This window comes from Podarcis raffonei, chromosome 2 (genome assembly GCF_027172205.1).
Source record: "Podarcis raffonei isolate rPodRaf1 chromosome 2, rPodRaf1.pri, whole genome shotgun sequence".
Classification (NCBI taxonomy): domain Eukaryota; kingdom Metazoa; phylum Chordata; class Lepidosauria; order Squamata; family Lacertidae; genus Podarcis; species Podarcis raffonei.
The window spans coordinates 13384685-13399845 of NC_070603.1; the positions used below are offsets into that span (position 1 = coordinate 13384685).

General features: G+C 45.4%; 2 protein-coding genes across 3 annotated transcripts in view; one reads left to right on the top strand and one right to left on the bottom strand.

Moving 5' to 3' along the window:
- Window positions 1-15161, top strand: part of LOC128406794 (claudin-34-like) — a 31169-nt gene that overhangs the window by 6697 nt on the left and 9311 nt on the right. The window lies entirely within an intron of this gene.
- LOC128406825 (claudin-34-like) lies at window positions 4470-8579 on the bottom strand. 2 transcript variants are annotated; one of them, XM_053374582.1, is made up of 2 exons: window positions 6417-7362; window positions 4470-5712 (listed from the first exon to the last, which is right to left on the bottom strand). In XM_053374582.1, the coding sequence occupies exon 2, from the start codon at window positions 5709-5711 to the stop codon at window positions 4713-4715; it is 999 nt and encodes a 332-aa protein (XP_053230557.1). In that variant the 5' UTR covers window position 5712; window positions 6417-7362; the 3' UTR covers window positions 4470-4712. The 2 variants fall into 2 exon arrangements, with proteins under 2 accessions (XP_053230557.1, XP_053230549.1); XM_053374574.1 differs by lacking the exon at window positions 6417-7362 and adding an exon at window positions 8040-8579 and having other exon boundaries at window positions 4472-5712.

Below are 15161 nucleotides of genomic sequence, written 5' to 3' on the forward strand. Positions count from 1 at the left end.
AACTGACTATGAGACACTTGGAAAGCACTCAACCTCAGATGACCTCCACTCCAGCAGTCTGATTGGTCCTAGAACAATAGGATCCAAAAGGCAGCAGTCTGATTGGTCCTAGAACAATAGGATTCAGAATGCAGCAGTCTGATTGGTCCTAGAACAATGCAGCAGTATGATTGGTTGGCAGGAACCACCCAATCATACTCCAGATAGAAGTGAATCCACAACCTGATTGGCTTACAGTAGAATTCCGGAATTAGCCAATCATGTGCAGCCCATTGTGTAAATAATGTATATAAAGCAGATACTTTGAGGGGACTTCCATTCATTCCTCCTCACCACTATGAGCTGAATAAAGAGCATGAAATCACTTTGTGACTCTGAGTATATTTCACTGGCGATGAAGGTGGGATCCCGCTGAGCTGACTGCCACACACAGCACCGCAGCACCGCCACCTGCCGCACCGCTGCCTCGCACCGTGTATCCAGGCTTCAGCTCCGGGACACAAGGAACTCAGAATGGCAACCGACAGCAGCTTCTTGCCGTTCAACCCAGCATCTGGAGACTGGGAAGCGTACGCCTCCCGTTTCACCTTCCTCCTAGAAGCCAAAGGGGTCACCGATGAAGAAGACGCCAAGAAGAGGGCGATATTCTTCAGCATCTGCGGAGAGGGGATGTTTGAAATCGCCCGGGCTCTCCTTGCGCCCAAAGACGTCGCTACTGTTCCATACAAAACAATAATGGAACAGCTGAAGGGGCACTTTTCGCCGCAGCCCTCAGTGGTGGCTCGTCGAAATGCCTTCTACGCAAAGCGGCAAGCCCCTGGGGAAACCATAACTGGGTTTGTGACCTCTCTCCGCCAAGCCGCCCGGTTCTGCAACTTCTCAGAGCTGGAGAACATGCTTCGTGACCGCCTCGTCGGTGGCCTGAAGGATGAGAAGCTGCAACGACGCCTCTACGCTAAGAAGGACCTAACGTTCCAGGTCACTCTGGAGGAGGCCCTGGCAACGGAAGCTGCCGAGAGGTCAACGCAAGAAGCACGGCCGAGCCAGCCGTCCCAACCGAGGGTCCACCACGAAGACCTCACCGATGACTCAAGATCCAACAGGGAGGAGGTGCACCAAGTACAGCAGAGCACTCAAGCAGCCCACATACCACAGCTGCCTCGACGAGAAGGAGGGAACTGCGCAAGCTGTGGAGAAAGTCACGAGAGGAGGACCTGCCGTTTCCGCAACGCAGAGTGCAGGCAGTGCAGAAAATCGGGACACATCGCCCGGGTGTGTCGGGCTCGGCCCACCCGACGCCAGGCATCAGATGACCAATCCAAGAGCCCCAGGCTCCGGGGCCCAACGCACCAAGGCAACTCGACAGAGCTCACGGACTTCCAGGTATACCAGTTGCCCCACCCCAATGTAGAGAAAATTTATGAACTGTCATATTCCACAGGTTGGTATAATACAGCAAAATCCAAACATATAGTTTTCATAATCATGGCAGGGATGGTCCTTTTCCATAGAATTCTTATTCATGGAGTTGGTTTTTATATCCTGCTTTTCTCTACTTGAAGGAGTCTCAAAGTGGCTAAAAATCTCCTTTCCCTTCCACCCCCACAACAGACACCTTGTGAGGTAGGTGGGGCTGAGGGAGTTCAGAGAGAAGTGTGACTGGCCCAAGGTCACCCAGCAGCTGCATGTGGAGGAGCGGGGAAGCGAACCCAGCTCACCAGATTAGAGTCCACCGCTCTTAACCACTGCACCACAGAAACGTATCTCTTAAAACTCTGGAGCAAGCTGTTCAGTTCAGCCTCATAGTGATACTGATTTGTGGAGGGAAGGTTGGTGATGAGCAAGAACTGTTCCCATTTCCCAACACAGAGACCATAGAGCAATTTCTGTTGGGGGCTGAACCTGCAGAGTGTTTCTGTTCAGAATTTCCGTGGCAGAAATTGGCTAAGTGCCTTTATAAACATTCAGCTTCTCAAATCGAACCCCATCATGAATCTTTCAGGTGTAGCTGTTGGAGGTGGAGGGCAGAGAAGGTGCTAGTCCTTACCTCCCTCCTCCCAGCCCCATGATCAGTTGCCCAATGGGCTGAATTTCAGGGCTTTTGCATGTAAAGGGCAAGCTTGTTCTTTACTTGTTTAGACTCTTAAAACTTGGGAAGAGATATTTGGCTCCATGATCAAAATGACCAAAGGGTCAGCTTCTAGAGGACTGGAAAGATCATGATTGTTCTTCCCCTACCCTCAGCCCTAACTCCGTTGAGTATTTTTTGTTATGAGACTGAGTGTTTGGGGCTGATGCCGTAGCATTCTTGTCTGGGGACTTGGTGGAAAAACAGAAAAGTGACCCTCACCTAACTCTCCAATGCCCTTCAACAAGAATGCTGTAGGAAGTATAGCTAAGCCCAAAGGGAGGCAATAATTTGCTTCAGCTCACCCTGTTAATGGAAGAGCAAAAGCTATGTGTGTGTCATTCTCAATCAGTCTACATTCAGGACTGATTTTAGAACCCTCTTATATCAGGCCACATGGTCACTGGAAGTGGCCCCATCATGCAGACTTGACTATCCACACAGGGACCATCTATTTTTATTTTTTCCTGATACTGGATTTTAAGTTACAGTTACATCTTTTAAAACAGCTGTCCGTATATCGCACTGTCTTCCACCTGCCTTCCAAAGGAACACGTGGCTCTCCCCACATAGCGGGTTAGGTTGAGACTGCTGATCCAAAGTGATCAGTAATTTTTACGGTAATTACAATCCTGCTTTCCCTTGTACCAGCTTACCTTGACTTCAGTAAGGCCTTTGAAAAGGTCCCCCATGATATTATTGCAAAAAAGCTAGTAAAATGTGGGCTAGACAAATCTACTATTAGGTGGATTTGTAATTGGTTGACGGGCTGAACCCAAAGAGTGCTCATCAGTGGCTCATCTTCATCCTGGAAAAAAATGATAGTTTATAAATTTTACCCAAAAGGTAGAACCCTGTTATGATGGACTCAAATCCTGTCTTTTCACTGATTTAAATGTTTGGCATATACAGTCTTTCTTGAATCTAGATATTAGTTGACAGTATGTAAGCAGTTTCATATTTTTTTCTCCTCTTTAATACTTTGGCATGTATTTCATCTGTTCTTGAAGATGAACCATATCCTGGTACAATATATAGTCATATACTCTCCTATCAGCTCTAATAATAATGTTCCAGTGGTGACACTAACAGTGCAGGTAAGGACATTTTTGTGATTTTTGTAGTGCAACTCATGATTTTTGTGGTGCAGGGTGTGCCCCTGGCTACGATGTGTGATTTGACGGGGAGTTTGGGGAGCCCCAATGTGAAAAGAGTGAGGATCCATGAGGATCCGTGCTTCAAAACCACGTTTTTGGGCCATGGAGTGGCCAGGAAGCTGTGGGTCCTAGCTTTTGTGTTGCAGGCTGTGCCCCTGGCTATGACGTGTGATTTGACGGTGATTTAGGGGTGGCCCAATGCAAAAAGCATGAGGATCCATAAGGATCCGTGCTTCAAAACCACGTTTTTGGGCCATGGTATGACCAGGAAGCCGTGGATCCGAGTTTTTTGTGCTGCAGGCTGTGCCGCTGGACATGATGTGTGATTTGACAGTGAGTTTGGGGTGGCCCAATGTGAAAAGCTTGAGGATCCATGAGGATCCGTGCTTCAAAACCACATTTTTGGGCTACGGTGTCGCCAGGAAGCCGTGGATTCGTGCTTTTTGTGGTGGATACTGTGCCCATGGCCATGATATTTGATCTGATGGTGACTTTGGCCTGATCTAATGCAAAAATCATGAGGATCCATCAGGATCCGTGTTTTTTAACCATGTTTTTGCTCCATTTCGGCAGCACAAAACAGTGGATGCGTGATTTTTTTTGGTTCTGCTTACAGATTAAAAAGTGGTCTACAGTATCATGGTGTTTTTATTTTGTTTCACTATAAAAATCATATGAATTCATGAGGATCCATGCCTCGGATCCATGTTTTTGTGGTGCTGCATCCACGTTTTTGATAGTCCAGTCTGTAGGCGTGCCTTCCAGGTGTGATTTGACACTGCATTTGTTGGAGTTATTTTTTAAAAAAGTGGAGGATCCATGAGGATCCGTGTAGATCCGCCTTTAACCCAGACCCAAGTGCACAATTATCAAGAACTGAATCCTACACAGGAGTAGACCCACCGGTTAGGCTTTAGTGGGTCTGCTCTGGAGGAGGCTCTGAAAAACGGAACGAGAGTGTGCATTAAGACCGGCCAAGATCATGCGAACAGAGTCAATATTGTAATTAATATTGGTTTATTAATTGGTTTATTAATTACAAGCAAACAGCAAAGAACCTGCACAAACAATGCTAACACCAAACCCTACGTATAGTAAGTAAAATAGAAAAATAGCCACCCGACCCCACCCCCACCCATCGTTCTCCCCCTCCACCTATTTCCCCTTTTCTTCCTAATGTCTCAACAAATGAAAATTATTTATAAAAATGTTACATGGGAAAAAAACATGAAAGAGAGACATTGCACACTTTTGTAAATCAACAAAATCTTTAATAAATAAATAAATGACTACTAGACATAAAAAAGGGCCTCCTAACCTGAAGGACATCAAAGCCCACCTGAAGTCCCAAAACAAAACTATCATATCCTGATCCACGCAGATCCATCCGTGTATGGAGCGATCTGCGTTGATCTGGATCTGATAGTTTACGACTCCCTGTTGTAGGGTATAACATGTATAATAGTATGTTTTGGGACTTCAGGTGGACTTTGATGTCCTTCAGGTGAGCTTTGGGGCGTACGGCTTTCCTCCATCTCTACTGCGCAGGATTCCTCGGGAATGACAAGATCTTTTGCACAGCTTTCCTCCATCTCCACTATGGAGGATTTCTCTTGAATTACCAGATCTAGCAAAGAACCACACTTCGAACAAGTAGTTAGACTCTCGCTATTCACTGCACTTCCTGGGGAAATCACCACTACAGTTTCTATTAGAGATGTATCTGTTGCGGTGGTCCTGATGCAACATCTCTCAATCCCAACCAATGCTGCACTCAGCAGCTGGAAACCTGCAGCGATATAGCCTAGATAAATAGAAGGTCCAATATGCTGCTCGCTGGGAATTTGAGGTAATTCAAAAGTTTCAGGGAAGTCAATTTCCCCATTTTGTAAGACAGCAGACATGTTCCATACCACAGAAATCAGGACAAGTATTCCTGCAGATAAGTTCAGCAGAGCTCCAAACCTAAAAAAGCGAAAGAGAAACTCCTGATGGTTTCCGGGCTTGAACACATTGTACAAGGCAAATGAAATTACTCCTAGGGCCACTGAATTCATAATGGAGGCTAATGCCATTAAATCCTGTGCAATAAAAATTTCCATCGGGAGGGTTGGATGTTGCTCATTGAGATCTTCGCAATGCCAAAAAGAGTTGCCGTCATTAGAAGGGTCTTTCCAAAAGCAGACATCCCAGATTCCAATCCAGATGTTTCCAGAGCCGATCCCCTTGATGTTTTCCACACGCCACACTCTCCAGTTGACACTGAGTGCTGACACAATGCACATCGGCAAGGCCAAAATAGCCACCAGGAATGCAGATATCTGGAGGCCGGAAACTAAGCTCAGCCATTGGACGACCAGGGAGCCTTCTTTCACCCTCAGGGGGGGTTTGGAGAGGAGGGGACCAGGGGAGACATTGGCAGACATCCTGGAAACAAAAGAGAAGACAAGATGCAGTGAGAGAGGGAATAACAAGCATGTCTAGTCATTGAAGGACATCCTCCCTCCTGCATTCTTCCTTCCATGCACAGAAAGAAGCAGCAAAAGAAAGAGTTCCCCTGCTCTCTCCCACCCCCTCGTTAGGTAGAGACATCTGATCCAGAGAAGCCGACACTCACACTTTCTTCCAGCACAGTGCTACTGATTTAATATACTGTTGCATTGGTCCTGTGAAAATGGCCAGAACCTCAGCAACCTGTTGTGGATGGGAAGCTGCTCATGATTTTGCTGTTTTGTGGGTTAAACCACAGAGCCTAGGACTTGCCGATCAGAAGGTTGGCGGTTCGAATCCCCGCAACGGGGTGAGCTCCCGTTGTTCGGTCCCTGCTCCTGCCAACCTAGCAGTTCGAAAGTACGTCAAAGTGCAAGTAGATAAATAGGTACCGCTCCGGTGGGAAGGCAAACAGTGTTTCTGTGTGCTGCTCTGGTTCGCCAGAAGCGGCTTAATAATGACCCGGAAGCTGTATGCCAGCTCCCTCAGCAAATAAAGCGAGATGAGCGCCGCAACCTCAGAGTCGGTCACGACTGGACCTAATGGTCAGGCGTCCCTTTACCTTTACTGCACCTATCTTTTTCCACTGAGCATAAACACAGCTGATGGCATAGTGAGGAATGTTTAATCCATAAACTTACGTGAAATGCCTTCCTCAGCTAGAGTCTAGCGTGCCAGGAACAGAGCAGGTATTTGCTAGGTGCTCCTGAGCCTCAAGAAGACTGAGCTGTTGGCCACTGAGCTGACGTTCGCCTGAGCAGCCGGCCAGCCACAGCAGCAACTGCTCTGCAGAATTCTTAGGTCAGTTACAGGCCAGTTAGAATCCTGACAACACCACAAATCATAACTCCAGGGTACTGGTCATTTGGAACATCAGGAAAGTGTAAAATGGGAGGGAACTCAGTTCCCTTGTTTCCCAGTGCAGAGTGTCTATTCCAGGACACTGTGCAGTTAAAACGCGTTCTTCCTGAAGTCAGATTCAGAGCAGTTCCAGCAGTAAAAATGGTGATACAGTATGTGTATCTCAGCACAGATTTGTTTGATGGGCCTGAATGCATTTCATAAAGGATCTCCATGTACAAGAAAGGCTAATAGCATGAGGCCCTGAACCATAAGAATTTCCTTGGCAAAATTATTGAAGACTCCTTACAAACCTCTCATTCTTCTTCCCCATCCCATCTTGTTTGGACATTATAGTAAGGGAGAAGATCTTAGCTCTTTTCCTTTGCACTGGGACCACATGGAATTTGTGCCATGGGACCCCATCACTCACACCAATACAGGCAATACCATTTTCAGAACCTAGGTGTCCATGATTTAAAATGGCTTTCCTAAGACACTTCCATCAAAATATTTGTGTTGTTTTCTTCCTGTTCCTTTCTGTGTTGATGCTCCGAATGTGAGCTGCTCAGCTGCATGCAGTTTCCACTGAAGTGTGTGTGTGTGTGTGTGTGTGTGTGTGTGTGTGTGTGTGATTAACATTTGGCCAAGCAATGGGCCTAAATCCATCTATTTCACCTGAAGTAACTTTGGGTGCCAGCCTTTAAAAATCTAAAGTAGATATCAAATTCAGAGGAATTAAAAGCTGTCATCTTTTTGACTATTTTAAACATCTTTACACAAATGTTAATGTTTGAAGGAAGGCAGCAAATGGAGCATTGGAGCCATCCATTCATTTCAGGAGTTGTGACCATTGATAAGATGAAGCACTTTCACATCGCATGGCAGTGTGCAGTGCTTTTAAAAAGGTAAAGGACCCCTGACAGTTAAGTCCAGTCACGGCTCTGGGGTTGCGCCACTCATTGGCTTTACTGGCTGAGGGAGCCGACGTTGGTCCGCAGACAGTTTTTCCGGGTCATGTGGCCAGCAGAGCGAAACCAGAGCAGCGCACAGAAACGCCGTTTACCGTCCTGCTGGAGCGGTACCTATTTATCTACTTGCACTTTGACGTGGTTTGGAACTGCTATGTTGGCAGGAGCAGGGACCGAGCAACGGGAGCTCACCCTGTCAAAGACGCAAGTCCAGTTCTGTATCTGCATGACATCATCCGCACCCAAATGCTAACCCGTTCTGTTTCCCCCACTTAATCAGGATACACCATCTCCATTGAAAACTCTGCTCAGTGACACCCATCCAATAGAAAAGTCCTGACCGTCTTCCTGCAGATACACTTCCGTGCAGGCATTTGGCCGACAAGTTCTTCCCGAGTGGGGGGATGTTTTCAGGGGCTCTTTGCTTTTCCCTGCCTCCCCTTTCATCCTCACCTGAGGAGATCTTGGCCATTCTCTTGACAGGGACCTCCGTTCTCAGGCCGGATTTCTGTTTTCCTTCATTCCTCCTTCTCCCGGTCTGGTTCCCTGAGAAAATAAGAGAGAGGAGATTTCATGCAAGTCAAGGTGTGCAATGGATCTTCAGGGCATTTGGGAGAAAGAAAAGGTTCAGGAACAAGCGACGCAGCAGCCCCCCAAGTGTAATAACACATTTGAACATATCGCTCATGAGATTCGCCCCACCCCCTTAGGATATAAATGCAGAACATCCTGCGCTCCTATTAATATATAAAGTGGGGTATTTCATATGATAAGAACAGAGGAAGCTGCCTTATATGGAACCAGAACAATTTTGGGAAAGTGCTACATGGGCCAGTCCACCAATTGGCTACCAATGAGAACATAGCAAAACACAAAATGGCTGCCATATGGTGTGGTATGAAATACATTTGCCTGGCTGTGGGGCGTGAAGGCCACACCCTGCAAGACCCTTTCCACGTGGCCTAGGCCCCGACTCGCTAGCCCCACAAAAGAGGCACCTCATGAGGCCAGAGGAACATGGCCTGGCTGTGGGGCATGATCCGAAACCTCCAGTCCCAGTCCAGTGCTCTAACCACTAAACTGAGGCATCTGATCAAGAATTGTATTTTAAAATGACCTTAAAGAAATATATATTTGTAAATGTTTGTATCTCTCATGCCAGGCAGAAACCATACTCTGGCAGCTGTTTATCTTCTTGATCAAGGGCCCCCCTGATCTATAGCAGTGCCTCAGGGTTGTAAAAGGAAATTACAGGCTGGGAGCAAAAGGTCACACTGACCATACAAATTATAGAATAATCAAGTTGCAAAACACAATTAAGAGTTGGTAAATAGTAAGAATTATTGTGCCTCCCATTAGAGACGAGCCACATTTTCATAAGGTTAAAAGGGCAAATAAACAGCAACTGGACTAGGCAAAGCAGCTCTCTGAAACTGCTTTGAATCTTTAGAATTTAGAATTTAGCTTAGCTTTTACTAAGTTCCCTTTCTTCTAAAAAAACTATATATGTTATGAAATATATTGGCTTAAATGTAATTATGCAAAGGATTTCGAAAGTTAGAAATGTTAGATTCTTATTTCATAGAATCATAAAGTTGGAAGAGACCACAAGGGCCATCGAGTCCAAACCCCTGCCGAGCAGGAAACACCATCAGAGCACTCCTGACATATGGTTGTCGAGCCTTTGCTTAAAGACCTCCAAAGAAGGAGATCTTTCATAGATGGTGTGTGAGGAGGTGAACCCAAAATATCTGTTTAAGATAAAAATTAGAACCATTAGCCATCTGTTTTGCAGGGAATAGGGCAAGAGGGGCCAAAGGTTATCTGGTAATTAAGGTGCCTGGTCGAGGTAAATGTAAGATATATGACTACTTATTTGCCAATTATAAATAGAAGAAAATATAGCTCTCTGTCTCCCATAAAAGGTAATAGGAAATAGGTGTATCTTTTATGATTGGTTCTAGCAAACAGCCAATAGGAATTTCAACCAGGCTGATTGGACAGAGGCAGCCAAAGGGAGGAGAAAGGGGGCTGGATTGAGGAAATATAAGTGCTGGCCATAATGGCAGGAGGGCAGGCCAGAGCTTGGTAACCATATACCACTGTGCCTCTTATTTATTTGTCCGACAAATAAATTATTATTTTAATTTCTCTATTGCTGCGTTGAATATTTCATTCCAGCTAAGCGTTAACCACAAGCAGGGTGCTACATTTTATGGTGCCTCTGTGACTCGGATAAGTGGTCTGCTGGAACGCAGCCCCTTCGCCCTAGTGGGCAGGGTACAAGAGGGAGGACCACTAACTGCTTACCCAGCGCGCACTGGAACATTTTTCCAGGGGAACGCAGAAGTCTCGTCTGTCTGATACCCTGCTCACTGGCGGCGACGGACCGGGGGGAACCAGAGAAATAAACAGGGAACCAGCTAAGGGTAAGTGCACAAAGGGTTTTGGCCCTCCAATTAATTAGGAGGAAGAGAAGTCCTGATCAAACTTCTGCGTCTCAGTAAGGGGAAACTGAGTACGCCACATGGCTGGGTACATCAGATGGTGATCTGATGTAGGGAAAAGGGAAAGGTTGGGAGGTAGAGTGTGGTGAAGTATCCAGCGCATTGTATGTGTGAGAAAGTACAATCTGTAAGTGTGGAGTGGGTACTACTTCGTTTCCCAGTAAGGCGAGTGTGTGAGTGACTGAGTGGATACTTCACAGGCCCATATAATGGGAGTTGGAGGTTCAAAGGGGGGAAATACACCTCTTGAATGTATGTTAAATAATTTTAAGAAAGCCTTCTCAGGAGCATATGGAGTCATAATGACGCCAGAGCGCTTGAGAACGTTATGTGAATTAGAGTGGCCGAAACAAAATACTGAATGGCCATCTCAGGGAACCTTTGATATAAATTTAGTAAGCAAACTTTGGTCTAACATCGCCAAAGAAACTGGAGGGTGCCCAGAACAATTTTCATATATAGATTCTTGGCTGAGCACATTAAATAAAAATCCTCCATAGATAAGGGAATGCAAAGTCCAACGATGCAAATTATTGGCTGTAAAAGCCGAAGCTAGGAAAGGAATCTTGCCAAATAAACTCAAACCCATTTTTGAGGGACCAGAGGAAGAGGTGTTTCCACCTCCACCCTATGCTCCACATCGAAGGGAACATAATCCAAACACTCCACCAGTTGTAACCCCAAGGCAAGAAAGTGGAATGAATAATGGGGCTGGAGTCACAGAGCTTGATTCCTTGATAGATTATGATAAATATCTTCAGGAGGCATTGGAGTCCTATAATAAAGCCCAAGCAGAAGTGCTTATTCCACCTGTGAGTCCCAGTAGAACTCCATCTACAGTCTCCTTTAGTGGACCAACTAATTGCCCACCCCAAACCCCTGTACATCCAAGTCCTAGAGAATTATTACAGGAGTTACAGGGAGACCTTGATCGGTCAGCAAGCAATACAGCCAGGCATATAAAGCTGCTAAAAGAACGCCTTGGGACAGATACCATCCCCTATGATTTGAGGCCCCTAGAGCAAAGCGAAGAGAAAGGTCACGTAGTAGCCCCTCTTAGAAGAGTATTTGATGCACTTGAGGAGCCTGTGCTGGTTAACGGGCAACCCGGACCACGGCCACCTCGAACTTCGACCCTCCAGTACATTCCATTCACAACTACGGATCTGATGAATTGGAAAACACACACCCCATCTTTCGCAGAAAAACCTCAGGCTATGATGGACTTGGTGACTTCAATAGTAAATACTCATAGTCCTACTTGGACAGATTGTCGCCAGCTCCTGAATACTCTGTTCACCACTGAGGAAAGGAGAGACATAATTGAAAAGGCACAGATATATTTGCGTGAGCAGGCCAGAATGGGAAATATTTATAATATTGACTGTCATCTCCAGGATAACTTTCCCTTGGAAGATCCTAATTGGGATCCAAACAATGCAATTCACCTGGCCAGGCTTACCACCTACCGCCAGACGCTTGTGCAAGGTATCCGCAGGGCATGCCAGAAGCCCACTAATATGTCTAAAGTCTCAGAAGTAGAACAGAAACCTAATGAGAGTCCGGGAGACTTTTTAGAGAGGCTGCAGGAAGCCTATTGTATATGGACTCCTTTTGACCCTGAAGCCCCTGAAAACAGCAGAATGATTACTGCTACTTTTGTGGCCCAGTGCGCTTCTGACATTCGTAAGAAAATTCAGAAATCAGAAGGATGGGAAGGGATGCTGATGAGCCAAATTATGGCCATTGCACGCCGAGTTTATCGGAATAGGGATGAGGCTGAGAAACAAGAGAAGAAGAAGTGGCAGAAGGAAAAGATGGTAATGCTGGTCACAGCAGTGATGTGTTACCCATAACACTGTTTCGTGTTCAGTGTGCACCCACAAAAGACTTAAGTTGTCACCTTTTGAGCTCCTGTATGGGAGGCCACCCTCCTTTGTTCAGGATATTCCAGCTGACCTCAAACAAATAGGAGACCATGTGACACAGGGACAAGTGCAATCTCTCTCCCGTGTTTTTGTCTCTCTCCCGTGTTTTTTTGTTTTGTTTATCTTAACAGGTGGGCCCTCAAGCACACGCCTTGCAGCATTGCCGAGCCGATTCATCAGTTCCAGGCTGGCATAGCGTATGGGTGAAAGAGTGGAAACGTGATCCACTTGTACCTAAGTGGCGTGGACCTTACACCGTCTTGCTCTCTACTCCAACAGCGGTGAAGGTAGCTGAGGTGACCCCCTGGATTCATCACTCCCATTTGAAGAAGTCCGAAGGCAGTTGGACGTGCAAAGGTGACCCCTCTAATCCTTTTAAAACTGACTCTCTCCAAAAACCCCTGTATCTAGCCCTACGGGGAACGGGCTAGGTCACGGGCAACATTAGACGACCGGCCTGCTGCAGCCACAACCTGGAAGCTGGCTGACCTGCGCACGCCTGAAGCTTGAGGAGCATCTGAACCAGCGATTGTGAACAGGAAGATTCTCTTATACAATTGATTGACTGCCCCCCCTCTTTGTGGAATAATTATCAGGGATATTACTCATTGGGGATCCTTGGGATATATGTTTTGGTCTTGGTGGTTCCCCATTTCTGTCACTGGGGGAATTATATTGGGGCTAATATTTTTTTGCTATCACAATAAGGTAATCTTTTGTGGAAGGAATGCATATACTAGACATCAACATGATTTTATTATTAATCCTGATCCCTTGGGAAGGGGAAGGGTCCTTGAATCTGACCAAATTTGCTAAATATGGATTCAGTCAAAACCACAATATGTGGGTAGGCTTAGCTGAGATGGTAGCCAATGTTACAAATAGAACCAATTGTCTTGTTTGCTCTCTTGGGCCAGATGATTCAGAGGGAGGTATGCCCTTATTACCGATACCATTAAATGCCATTGGTATGGTAAGCGAAATGCCACACCAAACAGAAGTACAGAATTTCCCCGGATGGAACTCAACTTAAACAAATACGAGTTATACCTGTACAAGGGGAATTCTGTGTACATAAATCATCAGAGGCAGCTGATTCTACCATGGTAGGCTCTTCTCATTGCCACTATACTTGGGATTATATTAAGAATAGTCAAACCTGGGCAAATGGTACTACCTATCGAACTCGGAATACCTTGCCCTGTGCACCTCCTTTTATTCATGCATGGAAAATGGTGTGGAACATAACTGTGACAGCAAAAGGCAATCTAACTTACTGCACTGTGAACTCTGTACCCCTTTTGATATTTCGCCTTATGCACTCCACATACCAAAAACCTCAGACCCGATGGTTGTGGTGGATATGTGGAGAATGGGCATACAAGAAACTCCCTTCCAAATGGAGTGGGACTTGTTTCCTGGGATGGGTATTACCACCAATGTGGATTATGCCCACTAGTTCGGCCAAGCGTACACGAAGAAACGCTGATATTTCTCATATAGCAGGAGGAAGTACCCAAAGTTGGAGCGATACTGATGATTGGCCACCAGAGCGCATTATAGCCTATTATGAACCTGCCTCCTGGAATCCTGATGAGCTCATACAAGGGGCACGGGATCCTATTTATAATCTAAACAGAATAATTTGATTGCAAGCAGTAGTGGAACTTGTAACCAATGCAACGGCCCAGAGTTTGATACTTATTGCACAACAGTTGGATGAAAGTAGAGCCGCCATTTTGCAGGTGAAAATGGGAATGGGCTATGTACTTGCCAGGCAGGGAGGCCTGTGTGGAGTCTTGAACTTGACAGGGAATGCCTGTTGCTTTAACATTTCTGATAATGGTGAGGCAATCCGTGTGTTGGCCACAAAGATGGAGAGTATAGCACATGTCCCAGTACAAACATGGGAAGGATGGGATATGGGATGGCTCAAAGGGATACTATTGTCTTGCTTGTTTTTCTTGACGGTAGTAGTAATGGTTTTATGTATGGTGCCATGTATCATTTCATGTTTTAGAAGTACAATTAGCAAGATGATTTCAAATGAAACTTTACCTCATATCATGGCCCTATACAGAGCTTTACCTCAGGAATATGATGAAGGTCAAGCTATCAAGGACACTTGGGATGAAGGTCCTTGAGCTTGAAAGGGGGGGATGAGGCATCTGATCAAGAATTGTATTTTAAAATGACCTTAAAGAAATATATATTTGTAAATGTTTGTATCTCTCATGCCAGGCAGAAACCATACTCTGGCAGCTGTTTATCTTCTTGATCAAGGGCCCCCCTGATCTATAGCAGTGCCTCAGGGTTGTAAAAGGAAATTACAGGCTGGGAGCAAAAGGTCACACTGACCATACAAATTATAGAATAATCAAGTTGCAAAACACAATTAAGAGTTGGTAAATAGTAAGAATTATTGTGCCTCCCATTAGAGACGAGCCACATTTTCATAAGGTTAAAAGGGCAAATAAACAGCAACTGGACTAGGCAAAGCAGCTCTCTGAAACTGCTTTGAATCTTTAGAATTTAGAATTTAGCTTAGCTTTTACTAAGTTCCCTTTCTTCTAAAAAAACTATATATGTTATGAAATATATTGGCTTAAATGTAATTATGCAAAGGATTTCGAAAGTTAGAAATGTTAGATTCTTATTTCATAGAATCATAAAGTTGGAAGAGACCACAAGGGCCATCGAGTCCAAACCCCTGCCGAGCAGGAAACACCATCAGAGCACTCCTGACATATGGTTGTCGAGCCTTTGCTTAAAGACCTCCAAAGAAGGAGATCTTTCATAGATGGTGTGTGAGGAGGTGAACCCAAAATATCTGTTTAAGATAAAAATTAGAACCATTAGCCATCTGTTTTGCAGGGAATAGGGCAAGAGGGGCCAAAGGTTATCTGGTAATTAAGGTGCCTGGTCGAGGTAAATGTAAGATATATGACTACTTATTTGCCAATTATAAATAGAAGAAAATATAGCTCTCTGTCTCCCATAAAAGGTAATAGGAAATAGGTGTATCTTTTATGATTGGTTCTAGCAAACAGCCAATAGGAATTTCAACCAGGCTGATTGGACAGAGGCAGCCAAAGGGAGGAGAAAGGGGGCTGGATTGAGGAAATATAAGTGCTGGCCAT

Coding starts and splice junctions, on each gene's coding strand:
- LOC128406825 (XM_053374582.1), bottom strand. CDS start 5,711: ATGTCTGCCAATGTCTCCCCTGGTCCCCTCCTCTCCAAACCCCCCCTG.